Source organism: Eleginops maclovinus, chromosome 19 (genome assembly GCF_036324505.1).
Source record: "Eleginops maclovinus isolate JMC-PN-2008 ecotype Puerto Natales chromosome 19, JC_Emac_rtc_rv5, whole genome shotgun sequence".
NCBI lineage: Eukaryota > Metazoa > Chordata > Actinopteri > Perciformes > Eleginopidae > Eleginops > Eleginops maclovinus.
This window is the reverse complement of record NC_086367.1, coordinates 18,938,826-18,961,960: the sequence shown is the minus strand read 5'-3', so window position 1 is coordinate 18,961,960 and position 23,135 is coordinate 18,938,826. Positions and strand designations below refer to the sequence as shown.

Genomic DNA, 23,135 nt, shown 5'->3' with positions numbered 1-23,135 from the left:
TCAGTCTGAAAGGGAGCATTGTGAATCAACCAAACACTACTCCTACTCCTCTTGTGGAAATTAGGGGGAAAAGGAAATGGGAGTGCATGTGTGTGTTCACTGTTGCTCAAAAAAAGCTTTCCCGCCTGGCTATGACAAGACCACAAACTGGCCTATATAGAAATGCTGCATTCAAGTGCTGCTCGTAAAATATAACCCAAAGATGTCATTTAGGTGAAATCCTGCTTACTTTAACTGTAGCCTTTATCCCTTGGTGAATCACTGCATGAAATACACTTGTCAGTTACATCCAAATGTCATCGCTAAATGGGTAGATCTCCGAAAAGTGTGGCATCACTGCTCATAGATTCAATGAAATAGTGCCAGTCTAAAACGAAAGGTTGTCCTGATTTTTTTTGCTTTATTGCTCTATATGTTTTTAATATATAGAATTAAAAACAATGAGACCTTACACTCACATGTTTTCAGTTAATAAATTGTAGCCATATTTTTTGTTTTATTAAACTTGGACTCATGTTTACAGCTAGTTTGAATTTCAATTTGAGATTTAAAGAACATTTTAAAAATACAGAAATGATGTCAAAATCAGCATCATTTTCCAAAATTCTCACAGATTACACTGTTTGTATCTGGAAACCATCACTCAAAGTAAGTTGCTTAATAAAAAAAAAGGTCAATGTTTTTCTATTACTTTGTTGTCTTGCGTTTGCTGTCAAGTAATGACATTTCCAACAGCACGTGGAGGGGACACAAGGACGCGTATCGTGGAGGGGGCGGGGCTATGCAAATGAGGCTTGTTGAGTGAATAGATGCTCGTGCTCCTGTGAGCGGCGCGGGGACACTTGCTGTGCGGAGAAGAGCCAGAGACAGTGGACGCAGCTCCGGACAAACAAAACAGATCACTTTCACCCAAAACATCCAACATGTCTTCCAAGTGCCCCAAGTGTGAGAAGACGGTGTATTTCGGTGAGTGTTGGACGCTTTATTTTGTCCCAGCTTTTTAAATGACTTTTGGGTCATAATGATGGTGGTTTTTGCGACTATTAAGCCAAAATATCGATCCTTTTGGGGACAACGTGTTCCACTGTTTTTGTAACGTAACACTACCTTTGTTTACAAATTTAATGAGAAGGGTGTCTATTCCAAAAAAAACCCATTCATTCTCATTCATTGAAAAAAACAAGCGTGTCAGAAAAACAACAATTAAACTATGTTACATTACAGAATTTACGTAGATTAAAAATGCCCATTTTTCAAAAGGAGTTCTGAATGCTTAAGCCTACTTCAGTTAAATTGTCGCAACATACAGTAGGGTATAAAAAAGTATTTGTATGTTTGACAGTAGCCCAATATTGGATCCACAAAATCAATATTGCTTTAGGCTTTTTATGTTCAGTGGTGGGAAAAATGCCAACCATTCCTAATTTCACCCAAAGGAATTTCTCACAGAAGTAAAGCATTCCTTAGATTAAGCATTATTTTTAGGGAAAGAGTGACTTGCACAGTGAATGATTTACAGAGACAAACTTTGGGGAAAGCCAACAGCTGGACAGGAGAAAGAGGTCAATGTAAACAAAAGAGCAAACATTTCAACAAATGTATTCTATTTATAGCACATAAAGTGCTTTTAATCTGTGTGAGAGAATCCATGCGCTGTCTGCACTAAATGCACAAAAACAAAATCAATGATTTATTTTATTTTGATAATAATCTGTGCCATTTCTAATTTGTTGTGTTTGGTAAACATCCAAGCTTGGCAGTTGGCTTTAGAGGGTTGCTGATGCAGGCCATTGCCAAGAGTACAGAAATGCCATATGCTGAGATTGCCCACTCATGAAGAAGCATGGGAACATCATGCTGCGTCAGTGCTATGTAAACATGCATCTTTTGCATCCTTGTAAACAAATATGGGAATACAAAACACCTACTTGAATGAAGACTAACACTTAGTCACAGCGATTGCATATAATATTTACTATAACAGATGTTTACGGTGAAGAAATGCTCTCAGATGAGAGCAAAGCAGAGGATTAAAGGAGCTCAGTTTATGAAGATAAACTGATATTTACATGAATGCTTTTAATCTGAAGGCTGTTTGCTATGCACTCTGTTCAGTGTAATTTGAGGAAATATGCTCCTGTTGTCCTGTTTACATAATCCTTTGTTTATGTTTGGCCGCATGCTGAAAACAAAAAATGTGTTCTTCTGCGCGGTTGATCTTTTCTCCACTTCACAGCACACAACAGAGCTGTCACGGGGGTCAAAACCAATTATGTGAGTGGATGCATGTCCTCTTATGTAACAGAGGCAGCAAACACCACAGCTGCTGCTCTTAGTATGCGTCCCGAGTCACTGAGATGGAATAAATATCTGTGCAAATAAGATTTAATTTCCTCCATTACAGATTGTATGCATGTCTGAGTATTCATTTATACCGTAGCCTTAATTCGCTGCAGCGAGTGAGTCACAGCTCCTCTGTGATGTGTATGTTATTTTACGTAACGTACTGAGATCCATCCTATGGAGTTATTTTTGTTTGGGGTGTGTCTTATTGGGCGGAGAGTGCCCGGGGCTGAGTCGCCTGTAAAAGGATGATGAATGGCTACAAGGAAGGAGCACGGGTGGAGTCAGATGCACAGGGAGGATGTAGAAAGTGAGGGAGGTTTTTAATATTATTAAAGTCATTACAAGGGAGGATAGCACACATATGACAAGCATGGGAGAGGTCAAGGGTAGTAGTAAAGATCTGTATGTGCTGCAGCCCACATCCTGAAGCATCAACGTGATGTCAGTGATGTATTTCAGATATGAGCTCAGCAGCTCCACCTACATACATCCTCCTCTCAAATACTTTGCCTTTCAGAAATGCTTTTCAGGGCTGCAGATCCGTTAAAGTAACACACATGAGAGTGTAAAATTCTGATCTACGCCTGGACATGTGTTATTGATAGAGAAAATCGTCTACTTCCCGTCCCATTTTTTCCCCTTGTGGTGTTGGTTCGTGGTGTAGCTATAGCACAGCAGTGATTGGCCCACCCTGCTGTTTCCAACCTGGTCCTGCAGCTGCTGTTGCCCAATATTAGATTAATCAGGCGAAGGTTTTCAACACTTGACTCTCCTCTTAAAAACACGTAATTTAAATTGGCTGCGGTATACCATGGATAGGAATACTTTAGAATTTGTTATTTTAATGACTTTTTTCCGTTCGTTACTTTAATGAACAGCTGTGCATGGTCTGGGTGGTTCAATTTCATTGCGACTAAAAGCAAGTGTTGACTGTTGCTGACGTTCTCTTTGGTTGTGCAGGGTTTTTTTTCTTCAGAAATCCAATTAAACGCCACCGCCTGGTTTCACCAAATGGTGTTTGAATAACACAACAATTCCTTAAGCTATTTTGCATGCTATCAATATGCATTTAACTTTGGGCTTGTCATTTTGACTCGTTTAGGTTGGATGAATTGGTCATGACTTTCACCCAGGAGACCGAATCAATTTTTGTATGAAACCACAAGACAACCTTAGACTTCTTTACATTGACTACTTACCTCACTTAAAATCTACAAAAATCGTATTTTTGGAAACCCAAACTTTTACTAAACCTAACCAAGTACTTTTTATTTTAATTGACAACGTTAATCATGTGTGTCGAACTGCATCCGTATGTGACCATTTGGGTTTGCCTATAATGCGTAGACACATCATCAAAAATGCACTTCTAAAGAGAAAGTGAACATCTTACTTCTTAATTGTTGGGTTGGCTGAACTTGAATTCTCAGCGTCCACACTGCGACCACACATCTGTTCGTTCCTGTGGTACAGTGATGCTTAGAATACACCAGGGACTATTGGCTGACATGTGACGAGGCCCAGTGGAAATACGTAGTTAGCGTTGATAGAGTTCATACGGGACACAACACAGCATGGCTCACTAAATCTCTCTCAGCTCCAGATCCAAATTCAGCTGAGCCACCCAGCCTCAACTCTGCATGACAAATTGGAGCAAAGCATCTTTGTGCAGCTAAGTGAACAAACGAGAAACTAATGGTGCTGTTGTGAGTTCCTCTTTCTCTCATTCATTCACCAATTCCTCTCACTCTCTCTACTTCTTCAACCACTTGCTCTCGCCTCAGGCTCTAAATTCCTCTTTCCCAAACTAGGAGGAATGGGGGAGATGGGGGGGAAATGGCTCGCCTTTTATTTTAACAGGACACCCTCAAAGCGCCTCATGCATTATAATGAGAAACGACAAGTCTATTCACACAAAGCTCCTTCTGTCTCCTCGCACGTTTGTTGCTTCCAGCGCGGCAGAATACCTTCGTCTCTCTCAGCCTGGCGATGGGTTTCCCACACACCTCTTTTTATCCCACTTTTACCCCAAACATCCAGACAAAAGCTCTTTTTCCCTTTCCATCTCCTCTGTCAACGCTGGAGTACCCTGTTTTCCACTCGGCTGCCCAGTGGGCTGTGTGAATGTGCCTTGTTGGTTATGTAACAACATTTCTTGAGTCCTTGCCTCCCGCTCGCTGCCTTTGCATAACCTGCCAGTCACTGTGCACCAGTCAATGAGGATCCTTTTCCTCTGGCTTTTTGAGGCACAAATATGATCCCCTTAATGGAGATGGCATTTAGCTCAGTGCTGAAAGTCAGCCGTCTCACAGGTGAAAGTATTCCACCTTGGAGCTAAATGACCTGTTGCATAACAGCAGAGGGAACAAAGGTGCTCTGTAGTTCATTCAGTTGGCTTGCACCTTAAAGTTAAAAACCCACAGGCTTTTCATTATAAAATCTCATTTTTTACATTACTTCTTTAGCAATAAACAGTCTGTTTTGCCTCTCAGGTCCTCGGCCTTTGCAGGGTGAAGAGTTGACCTTCAAAAGTTTTGACTGGAAGCATTTAGAACAAAACACATTTGAATGATGGATTAGAAATCAGTAAAAGATTAAATTACTTTTGTAAAAGTGGAAAAACCTACATAGAAGACCATAGTATCATCATAAATCACAGATAGCTAGGATTCTACATACTTAAATCAGACAAAAGTTCATTTTCTAATAGTAGCAAAGATATTTTTCCAAGTGATGAATATAAACTCACCCAAGATATCCTTAGCTGTTATGTAGAAGTCAACGTTTTTGAGTCACTCTACTGCACCGCCTCTAGTTTTTAATAAGAGTCAGGCAACATCCTTACCTTTGTTCAAAATGTATCAACACATTGTCAGATGGGGAAAATTGCTCATTTTCTCCATTCTCAGAGTGAAAAGACCAACAATAGCCTAGATTTCCTCCTCTCTGGAGTACAATGCACAGACTGTTGTGTTGTTGGCCATAAATGTTTAATTTGATCAGATAATTACAGCTTATTTAATTATGAATGCTAGCTAAAACTCCAGATAACAAGTGACAGTATTTACCCACGCCGACATCACAGAAAACAAAGCATGCAAGTAGTAAACACGATGCACAATACAAAAACTACTCCACACAACAACACTTTCATTTTGCTTATTCTGTATCACTCTTTAGAGCCGTCTCTTTATTAAAACTCAATCTGAACATTTCCATTCTTCTGTTGTGTTTCCAGGGGCTTTACTAAAAAGCACTTTCCAGAACCATCAGTCACCACAGTGTTGTCTGGAGTCTTATGGATTAAAAAATTACTCTCAGGCTTAAAAACTACACTTTTTCAACACTTTCAAGGGGGACTACCAGACACGCCACCTCAAAGACTCAGATGACTTCACTCAAAGTGGTCCAAGCATTTTATGCCTCTGTCATATGATGTCTGCCCCTCCAGGGCTGATTATCCAATTACACAGGCTACATCTGAAGGTGCCATTCTAGTCACACAGTCCTGCCCCTCTTTTGAAGACATGGTCCATTTCTCTGCAGGCTAATCTACAGACGGCATGCTCTTGAAGTCCCTGACTGTAGCCGGGACACAGTGTCCTGGCCGGTTAGAGATGAGAGGCAGTGTGGGCCAAAGTCGGCCCCAGGGACCAGGGAGGGACTTTGGAGAGGGTGCTTTGCCTGCGGCTCCTGTGAGCAGCGCAGACAGGATGCGAGTTAACTGCAGCCCACTTACGTCAGCAAGCGGGATTCACGAGGTCGGACATTTTTTATTCTCAGAGGGGGAGGGGGGAGAGAGGGAGAAAGCCTGGGGAGGAAACCTCGCCTTGGCTGAGGCGACAGACGACCTCCAGAGCTTAATTTTGCCACAGGGTTGCATCAGCCACAGGACGGAGAAACCAAAAGCATGTTTCCTGGTTAGACTTCAGCATCCCCACCCTGCCCTGTCCCTGTGAGCACCCGGCACACACTGACCATAAAAATAATTCCACTGTTTACCAAACCACAGCCAGGGTCAACTCACTCTCACTCCCCTCACTACCAGCAGAGGTTTATCTTTAAAAACTTGATTATTTTTACCAATTTCTGGGCCACTTCAAGATGGATTTTTACTCAAGTTGAACATTGCAGTTTACAAAATAAATGTACAAAAGTTCTAAAATGATTGGTTAGTTGACAAAAAAGTGGAAAGAATTCTGGTTTCTAGGTTTTTCCATTGCACAATTTGCCCGTATCTCTATTTTATGTGAATTGTAAATACAATAAAGTTAAGAGTTGCATTTTTAGTTGGTCAATAGAAGACATGATAAAAGATAGTTGGCTTCAGCCCTCATGTTACCTTTTTTTATGTGGGTGTCTGTGAGTCATTCATTTTATTTCATTGTTTGTACAAAATAAGACATTTGAACAGTGCTTATGTAAACCTGTTTCTCTGACATTAAAAGACAGTGTTAGGTCGAGTAGTAAATGCACCAGCTGAATCCCTCCAAAGTCCCTTCCCTTGGTGAGTAAGAATGCCCCATGTGCCCCGACTGAATGGCAATTGTCTTTAAAGTTTGGTAAAAGGTCACCGGTCCTTGAGGGTGTTTGTACTCCGGAGAACAGAATAGAGAGAGGATGCAGAGGAGGAAACACAGGCTGCCTGTTTTTTCCCTTCATACATTTCTCTAGAGATGTAAGCCTTTTTGTTTTTTTACCAAATGTTCCTTCCATGTTGGAGTCCTGTTTTGCCTCCCGGGCCTCCAGGTCAGGTGTATCGTGTTTATCAGGACGTGCAGTTATCACACTGCTGCACCTAAAAACAGAGAAACACCCGCGTGGACTCAGCTGTCACTGATGGATGAAGAGCAAGGTGTGTGTTTGTCTGTGTGTGTGTTGGGTTTATGGTAGGAAGAGTTGAACAGATGGATCCATGCCACCAAAGGGTGCAAAGAAACAGAACCCAGCCAGGCGTGATTTAGAAATGATAACAATAACATTGGTCACATCCTGAACATTACCAAGAAAATAGAGCTTAATTTGGAGTAAAAATATGACGTGAATATAAAAAATACACTTGCGATTTAACATCGGCCATAATTGTGACAAACTGATTAAGATGGTAATAAATTGTACATTTTTATATCGCAATCAAGTCTTTGACGCCTCATTAAAGTGCACTACATCAGTTTACCATGAACCTTTCTTGAGACTGGATACTTGTGGTCACGATTCAATTTGAGTTGATTTTAGATTCAGTGCCACGTTGGTTCTCGTTTCAGGATTTACTCAAGTCCGATTTTCACTATTAAAGTGTTTATAAAAGCCACATTTTGGCACAAAAGCGCAGACAAGTATGTTTACAATTGAGGGGTTTTAAATTAGAAGCTCATATGAACTGACTGCATTCATTCAGGCGAAAGACGAAAAAGTAACAACAAGTATTTCTCAGTTCTTAGTGAAACTGAGTAATACTAGAAGTGAAAAAGCCGCCTGTTGCATAAATAAAAGTGGTGCTTAGGGTAGCTACCATTTTTCATCTCTTAGGAAGTAACTACTTTCAAAAATTGCCCACAACTTGTAGTTTGTGTCAATATTCAACAAACACTAATGCGATGTCGGTTCTTTAAAACAAATAATTGAAAGGATAATCTTTGGAGATACCAATCGTGTTTCTCTTCACTGAATCATTGTTTCCCTCCACCTTTTATGATTCGGAGTTAAACTCAGACTGCAGCTTTGAAGTGCTCCTGCTGAGCTGCATACACACCAGATTTCTCTGTCCTAACCCAATCTAATTATCGAGTGATAAGAGAGCACCCATATGAGGTTTCAGAGCCCAGCCCCCCTGGTGGACATTCCTACTGCGTTGCATGCTGGGAGTTCAGCTGTACAAATGTTGTTCCGAACTTGTGCTTTTAAGTAAGACAGAAAGGATCAATTTCCTCCTGACCTGGAGCCGAATCTCTGGTGTTTTTGGCTGCAGCTGTCCTATCACTGTTCACTATTAAGCGACCATAATTAAGTTGTTTGGTTTGAAACTGGCCGTTAACATTTCCCCTCTGAAGACAACTCGTTAGATTTCTGTTGCTTAACATTCTGTCCAATTACAGTGTGTTTTGCAGACCGTTTGCTGCTCCCATGTGGCTCCTCTTACAGTCTGTCTGCGCACAGAGAATAATTGGTTTCACTCCTAATATGATCTTAAGTGTAAGTGAATCATGTCACAGAAATAACATTTCAATTGAATTATAACCGGCTTGAAGTTTACTGATGTGCCTCAATCTTTGGAAGCAGAACTGATACTCGTACTAACTGAATATAAACATCAGTCATTTCATGTTTAATTGCTGCTTTTATATTCTGCCTAAGATGTCTTGTGACTCCAGTTTTGCACAAATAAAGTTAGGCCTACTTGAGGATGCTATCTAATGCTGTTGAATCAGCTTTAGTATAAATGTGTCTTATGGGTTGATATGGATAATAAGTCAGGAAAAAGGGAGAGACAACAACCTTTTTTTCGCATTAGTTATGACGTTCAAAGTATGTTTGAGCTATGAATTACATTATGGCTGTATTAGGTGTGAATATGTCTGTCTTTGGTTCAAAAAGCATGAGCTACTCTCATTTTAAATGCCTTTTCCATTTACGTAAAACTGCCTTTAGTTTTGAATGGCACAGTAATATCTTTAGATGAGATGTTGCCCCTTAATTTCCTGCCACTCTGTCATAATGCTTTTCTCATTGAGCGTCAAGTCCATTTTTTGTTTGCACTATAGCCTGTTTGGTAATTTCCTGGCGCCAAATGAACCTAAATGTGCCGAGAAGGGTGGAGTGCCACTGCTGGGGAAGTGTTTATGCACATCAGGTGGTGCAGTGTGCACAGTTTCAGAACTTGTTTTCCACATTAAATTATGCTCGTGTTTCTTCACGTGTCACCACAAATGCAAGCTCTGACAGCAGTTTTGCAGCTCAGCCTCCTTTGACAATGCTCAGGAATATACTGTATGTGAACAAGTGATTAAAACAATGAGCTAAATCAGAGAAGAAGAGTCCGCAGCAGGTTGTCTCTGTGATTTAAAACCATATTGACAGCGCAATAAGAGAATCCGGGTGCAGACTGCAGAGCTTAGATGAGGAATTTACAAATGAAGCTAAGCAGCTTATAGTGGTGCAGGTATCAAATGGGGATGGTAATGACCTCTGATCTCTGTCCAGACCTTTGTTTTCATTATTACGTCATCCCCTCACCTGGAGTTCAGTGTTCCTGCAGTCACATTGTCTCTCAGTCAGTTCTTTTCATGAATAATGAACATTTATTTGCCCCTACCCCTTGGCAGCCATAGTTTTTGCCCTACGTCTCTGCAACTACTGCAAACTTCTGCACGTATTTTGACTTTTTTTAGAGACACAAAGTGATTTAAAGTCCCACAAATCAAGATGTATTCTGGATCTCTGAAGCAAATATATTTGAATACAACACATCATTCAATTAAACACTTTATCTATGAAAGCAACCCCACACATTTCACCATTACAGCTGTGAAACATACAAACACTTTTATGAACTTCTCTTCTTGGACTTTAAATCTATTCGAAAGGTCTACGTTCTCTCTTACGACACAAGGTTCATATTTACACATATTTTTCAAATCTATATGATCAATTCTGCAGTCCCTTGGACCAATCCCAATCAATCAGGTCAAACTTCATGGACCTCATCTGATATTTTTAGCCTGTTATATTCACTGAAGATGGATTGCTATTACAGCTTTCCCCTCAGGAAATTGTTCACCCGAGATGTTAAGCCACCCAGATGCTGACTTATCTCGTCTCGTGATCCGTTTAGTTTGGAGATTACATCCTAAACAGCAGTCATACTCGCATTAAATATATAGTGTTTGCTGTTTGTGGAAAAGTGTGCTTCTGCCTATTTGAAGCATCTCTTAAAAAGGGTTTACAGCAAGTGCTATGCACATGTTAGGTGAGATGTACTCTTTAGTAGGGATTTCTCAAAGCTGTCCTGCTGTTTACATCGCACCAACAGGGGAATCCTTTGTTGTGTGCTTCTGAGTGCGTTTGTCGTGAGAGAGAAAACAGAATTGGCTAAAAGGATTTGGCACATCCTCATCGATGTTGACAATGTAAATGTGCATATCCGGAGAGACTTCCCTGTGAACAGCAGTTTGTTTGTTTACACAAGTGGGTGCTTTTCCCCTCAGGTTGTTGCTGTAACGAGGTAAAGGAGGACATGGTGGCTTTTCCGTTGCTTAATTTGAGCCCACACGTTGCTATTTTAGGAGACAAAGAGCTGAATGTGGCTCCATTCGGTGCAGTGAGTTTGATTTTCCTTATTAAATCTTGAGAAATTTCAAACTGAACGCACATTTTCTGGCTTAATTTCAGTGGTCAAGCTGCACAGCATGCAGGATAATAAGGATAGAGGATTGCTTGCGGCTGGGGGGGGGTATAAACATCTGGATCAAAGGCAGATCCCCTCCACATCCCCCACTCTATAACTCCTACAACACATAGTACTGACAGACAGTCACCCCTCTTATAATAACAACTGGCCTTTAAACAGCGAGCTGGTAAACAGTGGACTTTGTTTCTACACACAGACAGTTACAGACTGAATGAGGACATACTCCCGCTGAGGCAAGGCTCTGGCGTCAACCCATACACTGACTGTCAAATCTGTGTGGAGGTGTGTCTGCTCGTGAGTCAGTCAAAGACAAGAACACACACAGTCAGTATTTTTAGCGCTGTAGAACAGTGAGTAGGTATATGGGTGTCCTCAGTTTTAGGGGGAAATACATCAAACACTTGTCTCAAGAGCAGACAGGTTAAACTACTTCTGGTTCCAGGTTTGAACTACATCACATACTGTCAAGGTGTTTTAGAGGTTTGCGCTCTTATTTCAAAGGGATTAGAGAAGGCAAAAGTCGCTTTTCAACTGTTTGATCATCTCTGTTCCTTTACGAAACTTACAGTCGTACAATTACATGTGTTTATCTTCCACATTCATTGAATTTTCGGATTCTATCCCTATCTATCCCTTTTTCTGCAAACAACTACTATGAGTGACTTTCAGGAGAAAATGTGTGCCGTCACCCTTGTATTTAAACTAAATCGTGCCCCTCCCTCTCAATCATGACCTGCTTTTCACTCCGCCTTCCAGTGATGCACACTATGAACACATTTATCATCTAATGGGTTTGGACAACATGTACAAACTCATTTTGCTTGAGTATAACCAGCGATGGCGTCCTTTTAACTCGAGTGGCTGTCTCTATATGTTCTGGGCCATTATCTGATTTAACAGCATTATTGATTCTAAAGAATGATTCATTGTCGGCGTATTCTGAATAACAGTATCTTTAAGAGTGAGTTAACGTTTCCGGCAATTTGCTATGTCCAAGTCAGCATTCCTCTGCTGAAGTGTTGATGGGAGGTCACGCTCCTCGTCTCCAATGTTGTCGGCCATTTGTCTCTGTGTTTTTATAATTGACAAGGAGAGTTGGTAGTAGAGCAAACAGAAACCTCTGCAGGGGAGTAGACTGATCTTCTGAAGCAATCCTGAGAAGCATTTTCCAGAATATGATACCCATAACATCATTTTCACATTGAATTGAATTAAATTAATTTCATTTGGTCAAAGCTGAAATGATAAACACACACAATCCATGACAGGAACAATATTAAGGTCTCTCAAACTCATATTGGGCTTGTGTTTTCCTTTTCTGGTTTTGAAAAGTCAGTCATAAACCAAAGAAAAATGACTTTCCCACTTAAATTGTATCCATTTTCCACACTGGAATAAACCATTCTAAAGCAAAACGCTATTAAAGTCATGTTTTACCTTTCGTGACATTTTTATATTAAGTCTTGGTTCCCTTTTTCCTTCTAGTTTTAGTTGGAATGGCTGCAGGATGTGGTGTTTTTTCACCATCATTGCAACGTAAACTTGTAAAAACACTGTAAAAGATGAGTGGAAATTGCACTTCTTTTCCCTTTAATGTTCAACAGTGCAAATAAAGGACAATGAAATCTATTTCCCTCATTTCTTTTGGTTCTTTTTGCAGTATACACTTTGAATATCAGTTCATTTATAAAGGCAATATTAGCATCGCTTTATTCCACAGTGTGATTATATTTCCATCACATCATGCAGCCTTATTTTTTTTTCAACAAATGACTTCTTCAAATTCCATGAAACTGACTCTGCACTCTATGAAGTGTGATTTCCTGTGCCTCCTGACGCTGACGCAGGAATTTGACAGCAGTTATACAGGTTAGGGTACATGTGTGAAAGCAGCTAGAGGGAGGACATGCCGGAGGAAGTGATTGTCTGTGTGTCTGCATTAATGCTGTTTGTTTGTGTGTGTGTGATTTCGACTGGAGGTAACAGACTCCAGCATCCGCCTATTATTTGTGCCCTGCCCTGATAAGAGAAGGTGTTTCCTCTGATGCCTGCACGACTCCTTGGGGCCCATTGTGTGGAAGCAGCAGAGATTTATTGTTGGAAAGGGTATAATTAGGGGTCCCTCGCTTGTCTGGGAGATAAAAGGGGACGGAAATGGGGTTGAAGGGGCCGTCTACAGCAGGATGGGTGTACTGTAAACTGGGGGAGGGGTGTGTGTTTTAGGAGGAGGGATACAAAGGATCTGGGTTAGATGTGGGACCCCCTGCTGCTCCAGCTGGACAGGGGCTTACGCCACTCTGTTTATTCCGCAATGACATCATTACTGCATCCTGTGGTGGTACACTTTGCACAGTTTCTCCCACCCCCCATTCTCTCGGTTGGCACAATTTCCCCCCGGGGGAATCAGCCCACAAATACAGTACAAGCTAATCATTATTCTGGCGAGTGAAGCAACAAGGGCACGTCATTCCTCTCCACGATGAGTGATTTGAACGCCACATTATAGCGCATACAAAGCGTGAAACAATTGATGGTTGTTGTGCAAAGTAATGTGTATAAAAGCTGCTTTATGTTTGCACTCATCCCCTCGTCTCTTTTGTCTTTCATGTGCAGCTGAAAAGGTGTCATCGCTGGGGAAGGACTGGCACAAGATGTGTCTCAAGTGTGACCGCTGCAACAAGCTCCTGAACGCCGGAGGCCACGCTGAGGTCAGTGGGACGCCACAAGTACTGGGCCACCAATACTACGCCACCAATACTACGCCACCAATACTACGCCACCAATACTACGCCTACAATACCGTCCTCTCACTGCAGATTTAAAGTCATCTGATACTAATCTGTCTCTTCTCTGGTGCTGCAACCAGTGAGATTTCGAGAGATTTCATTTCATTTGTTGCATAAATGTAGAAGTAGGCCAACTGTTGTTGCGGCAAACTTCAAGGCAGTGCACAACGCGAGTAATAGAGGGATTAGAAAAGGTGAAATAGACAAAATAGCAGTTAGAAATATACTAAAAATAGCACACATTTTATATAATAGTTAAATAACATACAGGATTATAAACATGTTTAAGAGTGAAAAGTGAAATGGATGGAAACCACAGTGGAGGAAAGCAACTAATTACATCAAGTTTGAGGCATTTAACTTCCATTATATGCCTTAATACTTCTACTTAGCGACCTATCAGAGTTAAATAATTTACTCCACTGTACTGTCTATCTCAAAGTTGATTTACAGATTAAGAATTCACATTGATGGTCTGTTTATAAAATAGGATTCATTGTATTGGAATATTAAACTACCAAGTAGTGTCTAAAAATGGTAAACTACACTACTTCAGCATCTTGCTTAAAGGCACATAGCAGGGTTTAAACACAGCCTCTATTATCAGTGTTTGAATGGAGGATTTTTAAAGGGAAACCAGGAAGGAAGAGATATGTACTATAACTCTGTAACTGGGGCAGTGTTATGGACTCTTTCTATGCTGTATAGTAGCTCTGTGCATGGAGAACATCTCTCACATTGCCTCGGGTAGGAGTTCACTTCCCACGGAGGCCATTCATGCTCACATTATATGCACTCAGTGCTGCTGTGAAGCACTGTGGCTGTGTCACACAAATGGCTTCTCTGAATGGACTTTAAGGGCTTTCCACTGCTCGTGCAACTTCTATTTGAGGAAGTAATCTTGCATTTCTGTATGAAATATCAGCACAGTCGGTTGATCTCCCGAGGTCAAACAAACTTCATGACAGTATTCCTGTTCAGTTCATTGACTTGTGTTGTGAAATCTAAAAAAAGGAAGCCAGGTCATGTATTGACTTATTGACAGCATGCCTCTACAGTAGATCCTCCATGAAAAATTGCTATGCTAATGAAACTGTTAGCATGTTTCAGCGTTTAAAACTATGATGTTTTATGTTCAGTACTCAAGAGAATTGGCAAAATATAGAAAATCTCCTGGTGATGTAGGCTAGAGACTACATCAAGCGCTAGTTTGTGAACTACTGTAGCTTGGGAGCTAACTGCTAACGCGCTAGCCAGCTAAGAACATGGTATGGTTAGCCTTCTTTCAATTTTCTCTTCACCGTGTCATTTACTCCCCCATGTTCCCTCTCAGGATTGTTCATAAATGAATTCAATAAGGACTTATTTAGTGAAGGGGAGGATGTGTCTCTTAGCCGGTAAATCATTCCTCTTTTCTGGAACTGTTTTTACTGCAACACCGAAGGTTAAACGAAAGTGAGTGAAGCCACTTAGCTAATAAGCTACAATACCATCCTCTATGTTGAACTCTTAGGCTCTTAGTCAGCACCATTAAGACGGTTTCTATTGGCCATCGGGTGTATTAATGTGAAAAACATTGCCAAAGTTAAACCAACACTGATGAAAATGAACGCTGGTGAGACCGGCTCTTTTCAGGTGTTCTTCTGCTTTACAGAGATATTATGTTCTTTCATTTCCCTTCACACTACTTGTGTTTTCTGCACAGGAAATTGCTGACTTCATGCCTTTTTCCCTTCCTTGTTGTGTGTCTGGCTGCATCTGTCAAAATGAGATGTCCTTTTGGGAATGTTAACCCCCCCAGGAGGAGCTGTCTTCTTCTGTTGCATAATCACACTGCAGTATCACGTCTCACCGTAGATCGACCCACCCGCTCACCGGAGGTTTCTTATCAAGCCCTTTCTATATTGGCCTCCGTGACCCAGCCAACACTTTAATCTCATCCTCTCCATTTCTGTTATTGGATGACTTTCCCGCTCTTTTCTCAACACACAGAGGATGTGATCTCAGCGTTTTTGTACACAAAAGCAAAATCCCTGCAGACCCTAAAGGATGCTGCTGCTGCGCTGCCGTTTAATCTCTGCATGATTACAGTAATGTAGTCACACAATCTCCCTCTGCCCTCCATTCTCTCTCTCTCTCTCTCTCTCTCACTCACCCACCATGGACAGCATCCACATCCTGCCGCGGGCTGCAGCACCGAGCCACGAGCCTGACTTCGCTAGGCAAAAAAACTCAATACTTAATCATCGTCATGGAAACAGACCAAGGTTTAGAGTTGTATAAAAAAGCAATGTAAGCATGTAAAGGGTACTGAGGGTGTTTGATGTCATCTCGGGCCTGGTATGCAGAAGGTCACGACCCTCAGAGAAACACTGACTGCTTCTTTAAAAGGAAACTGGCGACCGTGGCCTGTCGTCTGAGGGCAAATAAGGGCAGCCGCTTCCAGAAGCCTGGGCAGAGAGCCAGGATTTAGAAAGGAAAAGGTGACAAGTCCTCATTGTTGACCCTTAAAGACCAGGATTGTATTTCAATGCAGATCTACTTGACGCACTCTAATCAGAACGTACAGAGGTGAGATTTTGAGTTCAGGGAAAAAAGATCTCCAGTGATAAACATCTACAAAACCCAACAGCCATGAAATTGTTCTTAACTTAAATACTTTACTGCAGCAGAACTGCAGATGTAGCCTTTTTTCATTTCATGATTTTTAGCCAACATTTTGGTCAGAGATCCTGGATTCCTCGCTATGCTAGGAGCAACTAATGGAGCCCAGAGCCAGAGATGAGGAGCGGGATACAAAGATCCACACCCCCCGTTTTTATTTTTACCAGTGCCTTTATTAGAGTGACATTGTTAAAAGGGGATGACATATGGCTAATGGTTGCAGGCCAGATTTGAACCCGGTATAGGGTCACCAGCTCTACCAAGTGAGCTATATGGTGGCCCATGTAGCTCACATGTGCAGTAGTACTCACTAAGACCTGTAAACTGAGCTCTGATAAGTAAAATTGGTGGCAAATGTATTTCCGAAACACAACAGTTATTTATCTTAGGAAAAAGATTAAATGCTTTCAATTATTTAGGGCTCTAAAAAATCCTTCAAATGATAAAATCTAAGAGGGAAAAATGGCTGTTTTGATTGAACTGTTGGGCCTAATGCCATGATTTGATAGTATCTTTTAGAAGCCTTACCTTTCCTTAAAATAGCTACCTGTTGAAACACAAAGTGACTTTGCCATAAGCCTGCAAGCAAGTAAAACAAGCAGATCAAAATCAGCTAGTGGTACAAAGTTAATTCACTACCATTCTGGTCTCTTGTCCAGGGACTGAAGCCCAGCAAAGTGCGTGAGCAGAGTTGGAGGAGATGGGGCACGGAGATTAAGATGAGGATGACGACAGGAACGAAAAAGATGGAGAAAACAGATTTAAATGTCAGGATGTGGGAAGAGCTTCTGGGAAGAGAGTGGGCTGTGTGTATAGATGGATAATCCATTTTTAGGGTCCCTCTGCCTCACAGCCAGAGCCAGTACTGTACAGCAGACTGTTAACAGACGTCTCGGTTCACTTGACAATGAAACCCTGTGTGCGTCCCGTCCTGAGAAAGTCATCAGTGCTTAGTCACGGCAGCGCTGTCCGGACCTTCAAGGATCTCATAAATGTCAAACAGGAAGTGAGAGAGGAGTGCTTTAACAGTAGCTGATCCTGTCACGGTTAATTCATTATTAAACGGGAGAGAAGAATCCTCTACCGTGCCTCACAGTCTTCTGAGGTAAAGGAGCTCATGTGGCCAAAGCAGAAGGGACTGTGGGTAGTTTGTCCCTTTTTTATCTAATATAATATACAAGACGACAAATATAACTACATACAGCATTGGAGGCAGGGCCCATTCATCCCTATGGAAGTTGTTCAGTGGCTCATGAAGCTAAATTGGCCTGACTTTTTCATACGCAATTACATTTTTCTCATGCTGAATTTCAGTGATGACACTTTCTGAAGTTGCTCACGGTTGCTCTTATATTACTTGCATTTTATGTATAACCACGATACTAATGATTATTTATAAAAAGTCTGAGGTAGTAATAACACTGTGTCCTTATCCATGCTCAACCCTACGATATCTCCACATTATCCATAAAGATATGTGTTTAAAAATGTCATTACACATGATTTTCAAACCCTACTTTGAAGCCGGGTGTTTGCCCTGCCAGTTTCTCCCCTCACCACCCAGTGTCTGGCATCGTGCCCGTGTCATTCGCTTGTTTCTTCTCTTCTATGGGCATCGGGCTCTGGACCAGTGGGGCTCGGCCCTGATTCCCTTCCCAAGCTGGTCACATGCTCCAGCAATGACCGCCACATTCCCAGCATGCATCAGCAGCAAGCCATCTATGTCTTACACTGACCCCTCAGGTGGGGTAGGGACACATCCACTGAAGTGTGGTGCTGGATCATCCACAGTGTCCTGTTTCTTGGATACAGCCGGCGTCATTATTATGTGTTGAAATGGAAAGAAAGAGTCTTTTTTTGGACCAAATCTTTCCATCCTCTCCCCAAACCATAATATATGATGTCAGAAAAAGTGTGAAATAGGACTACTTATACATGTCAGGGTTGTATTTTCCCATTTGCGTCATCAGGGTATTTTTTATCCTTACATGCCCATTGAGTAAGTTTGTTTTATATGAATGCCGTGATGTTTTTCTGTCTCTCCCACAGCACGACGGACGGCCCTACTGCCACAAACCGTGCTATGCTGCCCTCTTTGGGCCAAAAGGTAATATATACGAGACTTAATCACCGATAAAGAAATGTGAATACCATAAAAATGAATAAATAAATAAAAGAACAAACCAATCCAAATAAATGAAGTCACTAAAAATAAACAAGTGTAATTTATTTATCTGTTTTTGTATTCACGTGTCTATTTATTTTGACACGTTCAACTGTAGCTGCTATATTTATAATTACCAATATGTATTTATTTGTCATTGAAGTATTTATGTATGGTATTCATTTATTAAAACTTGTATTTATTATGTCACATATAAAATGAACATGTTCTACTTGTGTTAACCATTTTTTCCCACCTCCTCTAATGTACAGGCGTAAACATCGGTGGAGCCGGCTCTTATGTGTACGATGCTCCAGCCAACAACAACCCCACCAGTGTGGATTCGGCCCCAAAAGCTGAAGAGAAGCGAGTGTTCGTCCCCAAGGCAGCACCCAAAGGTAACTGAAAAGCATGTACTAGTAGTAAGTGTTGACTGGCGGGAGATATGGTCGTTTTTCCTTTTAGTTTTCTGCTGTTTTAGGTAAAAAGGAAAGCTGTTCCTGGCTCGATGATAAGAAAGCCGATATCCAAAGTCTTTTGGGACTTGAGGAGGATTTTCTCAGACGTGTTAGATGGGGTGTGTTTCCCCTGTCAGCAGGAACAAAAGCCCTTTATCTGTTTTTTCTTCAATTGGTCTCCGCTGTGCACTTTTCTGTTTCAGTGGCTGTTTTCTACTTACTTCGTTGTTAAAGCTAGAAAACTCAGCAAAGGTTTAGGATTTGTTTTCGCTGTCTGGACATAAAACCTTTCAATGTGCAGGGGCTGACTAACATTTGAAATAACTTGCCAGATAACATCAAAACTTCAGAATATTTTATGGTTTACAAATAAAGAGGAAAGATGGGTGATGGTCTTTTATACAATTATTCAAAAATGTCATACATTAACTTCCATAATTAAAGTATTTATTGTTGACAAGATTCTGTAGAAATGTTATTTGTCATGCTTGAGTTTTATTCATAACACTTGGTTTTAAATTATGTTAATAGTTTGTTATCTTTTTGAGTTTCTACGTGTTTAAAATTTCAATAGGATATAATCTCAGTGCTTTTATTTGGTTGGTTTTAGAGAAAAGAAGTGTGAAAGAGTGTGTTATTTGCAGGTTGTTTAAAGGCAGATTAAAGCCTGTTATTTGGCGCCACCTGCTGTCCGGGAACAGCACTGCATGTCCACTAAACAACCAATGACTCTCCTGATTGGCTGTTAAAAGAGGGAGTAAATGAAGTAACCTGGCAACCAGAATATGTCAAATTAGCAAAATGAGCCTCTTACCCTCATTACTCCCTGTTGTCACATATAAAAACTGTTAAATACTAAGCTCAATTTCATTTGTATTAGCACCCTGTAATTCCCTCAAAAGATTGGTGGTCATTATCGAATAGTTTCTTGCCTTTCCATTAATTGTGTGTGTGTGTGTGTGTGTGTGTGTGTGTGTGTGTGTGTGTGTGTGTGTGTGTGTGTGTGTGTGTGTGTGTGTGTGTGTGTGTGTGTGTGTGTGTGTGTGTGTGTGTGTGTGTGTGTGATGTTTTAGCAGCTGGAAGCATCACCACCTTTTCTGGAGAGGCCAACCTGTGTCCCCGATGCAGCAAGAAGGTCTATTTTGGTGAGTAGTTTCACGCACTCGGGAACAAAAGGTGAGAGGGGGGAAATGATTTGTGTAAGGTGTGAACCTGCACAGTGGTTGCCATGGTGTCTCACAGGTGTGTGTATGTATGCGTGTCCCAATAGCTGAGAAGGTGACATCACTGGGTAAGGACTGGCATCGACCCTGTCTGCGCTGTGAGAGGTGCAGCAAGACTCTGGCTCCTGGCAGCCATGCAGAGGTGAGGAGAATACTGAGAAAAAAAGATGGTGGAATACTGCTAAGAAGAAAAGATCTACTACGCTCAACAATTCCTCTTGAAAAATCAAGCCATAACTTTAAATATACTTTCCAATGCTAATGTGTATAATCTATATATAATCGCTACTGCAATATCAGTCAAAATAATCCCAATAAATTCCTCTTTCCAAACATTCACAACAATATTTATAACAGATTAGTCGCATAAAAGAATTAAGCATTTTGATATTTAAATTAATTATAATAATCACACCAATGGCAGAAAATGCTGTTTCAAGCTTCACAAATATATAGAAATATATATATAACTTTATAACATTTTAAACTAAGTATTGGATTTTTGACAGACAATTATCACAGTGAAATCTGGTTTCATCATTACAACTCTAAACAATACTCAAATAAACAACAAACAAACACTGTGTTATATATAATGATGAAAAAAGATATGTTTACAAGTAAATTATCTTGAGTTAAATATCAAGTTAAAGGCTCCAAAATATATATATGTATATACACATTTTAAAAAAGCAAACATAAGAAGAATGGGAATGAAAACCATCAAAAATAACCTCCTGGACAGAATGGAAAGAAGTATTTGTTTTTACAGTCCTTTCAACCTGCCTCTGTTCATGTTTCCATTTGTATCCCATTCCAGCATGACGGCCAGCCCTACTGCCACAAACCCTGCTACGCTGTCCTCTTCGGGCCCAAAGGTAACCGCTAGGGGGCGCTGTCCACCCACCGATTATCAGCTACACTTTAAAACAGAATGTCAAAATGTCCGAGCACTTGAGCCACGCTGCACACGGTGCACATTACTCGATGTTACTCAAGAGTCATTTCATCACAGCGTTGTCTGCAACAGTGTAGCAGCAGTAGCTTCTGGAGGAAATGTTTTGCAACCTCTCCTGCTCATGTTGTACCTTCTCTCCCCCTCTCTGCTCACCCCCTGACTCCCCCCCCTTGTCCCTGTGGTTTCTCCAGGCGTGAACACTGGTGGTGTTGGCAGCTACATCTATGAAAAGGAGCCCAGTGCAGTGACCCAGCCTTGAACCTTTTGTCCCCTCAGCTTCATCCCTCCTCTTCTCTACACAACACTGACCATCAACCACAGTATTATTCGTCCTCTTCCTCCCACCTGTGTGCTCATACCTGAGACAAATTCTCCTTTTTCTCCTTTATTCTGACCCGCTCCCAGCTGATTTAGCACCAAGAGGAATGATTTAAAATGGCCTAAACATGTGTTGCACATACATTTGCTGCGGGAGAGCCACACCAAGCATTCCCACAGGCGATTACAAGTACTTTAAGGCCATGTTTACACATTTATAAATGTCACCACAGTCACATACGAAGGTCCTATATTTCAATTTTTGTACCCTGACAACAGTGTGATTGAGGATATCTGTTTGGAGGTGACGGATGTTTAACAGAAATGTGACAGAGATTGATTCTCGGGTGTGGAAAAGTGCATGGAGGTGAAGGTGTTGCAAGTTGACAGCTGGAGGAATTTGGCCCTCGAGGCTACTGCACCCACATGTGGTGCTCAGAATCATTTTGCCAATAAATCTTGTATTTTAAAATATGCCATATTTATATTTTGGCTGCCTGAAAACATTCCTTATTTAAAAAGAAAGACATCCCAACATATTGCAGAAAAGGAGGGAACGTGGGCACTGATACATGACTTTCAACACATCCACAAAGCTGTATTGAGGTCAACATGAATTTATTTGACTTTGAAGGACATATTATTAACCTGTTTAAGTTCAAGATCTGTGCTAATAAACAACAAAACCGTCCATTTTCAAAATGAGGCAGAATGTGGGTGAGGTTTTCTAAACGGAGGGCTGTGGTTAGCCAGAAAAGAAACAAGTATTTATTGCTTCAAATTAAGTCCTTAAAATTTAAGTAGCCATTGTACTACTACCCTTTACGGGACTGGTTGTGAAGGAGGTCAATGTAGGCTGTAAAAAATCTCTACCATCAACCTTTTTTTATTGTTTATTATAAATAAATAACCCTGCTGTTATTTCCAGAGAAATGACACGCTATTTGAAGTATTTTTCGCCGTTAGCAGAGACAGTAGCTTAGCTCGTAGACACACTGCAGACAAGTCATTCTGTGAGAATGTGCATCCTAGTATTACCGTAAGACTGTTACTGTGTTTGTTTAATACCTGTCGTACATCGTAGGGCTCACTGTTTGTAGAACTGAGACGCTGCACTTCAGCCCTGCTGCATTTTGTCTTTTTAATCCCTCGAATAAATATCTAATAAACTCTTCATCTGTGTTGTTGCAGTTATTGTTCGACAGATGTTTTAATTGCAATACACGTCATGTGCATTTGTGGATGTCAATCAGAAATGTATGTAAGGACTATCAAAGAGAATAATTAATGATCTTTTTTAACATTTTCTGGTACTGCTTTTACTTCCAGTCTGATCTATGAATACTACAAATCACTTTGAAACTAATGTCCCAACAGCAAGAAGAACAATCTATTAGGACTGCACCCAGTCTATGAATAGTTATGTATAGACTTTTTAAAAAACCCATATTTGTTTGGTAAAGATCCTCTGAAGCAATCACACCATGATCATTTTAATATACCTTTCAATTACAATGAGAAACGTGATGCAAAAATGATCAATCCCTCTTATAAAATGCATCACAGCCAGCTAGCTTCAGTGAGACGTCATTACAAAAGCTGAGCCTTTCTCTGAATGAATCACTTTGGTTCAGTCATATCAGGGCGGTCATAACGGTAACGCGTTATGTTTCATGAGGCAGGAAAGAGATGTGATTCAAGCTGCTCTGCACGTGGGAACACTTTAGAGTTACATGATGTGTTTCTTAGTATTTTAGTCCGGTCTAAACTTCCCACTAGCTGATGCTCTATTTTATAGGTCCCTTCATTCC

General features: G+C 40.9%; 1 protein-coding gene across 2 annotated transcripts; it reads left to right on the top strand.

Annotated features, from left to right (window-relative positions):
- Nucleotides 1-791: 791 nt before the first annotated feature.
- crip2 (cysteine-rich protein 2) lies at nucleotides 792-22,498 on the top strand. Of its 2 annotated transcripts, none has more exons than XM_063909226.1 (8): nucleotides 792-966; nucleotides 13,367-13,461; nucleotides 18,253-18,310; nucleotides 18,640-18,765; nucleotides 19,902-19,970; nucleotides 20,096-20,190; nucleotides 20,869-20,926; nucleotides 21,198-22,498. In XM_063909226.1, the coding sequence occupies exons 1-8, from the start codon at nucleotides 924-926 to the stop codon at nucleotides 21,263-21,265; spliced, it is 612 nt and encodes a 203-aa protein (XP_063765296.1). In that variant the 5' UTR covers nucleotides 792-923; the 3' UTR covers nucleotides 21,266-22,498. The 2 variants fall into 2 exon arrangements, with proteins under 2 accessions (XP_063765296.1, XP_063765295.1); XM_063909225.1 differs by having other exon boundaries at nucleotides 19,899-19,970.
- The last annotated feature ends 637 nt before the right edge of the window (nucleotides 22,499-23,135 follow it).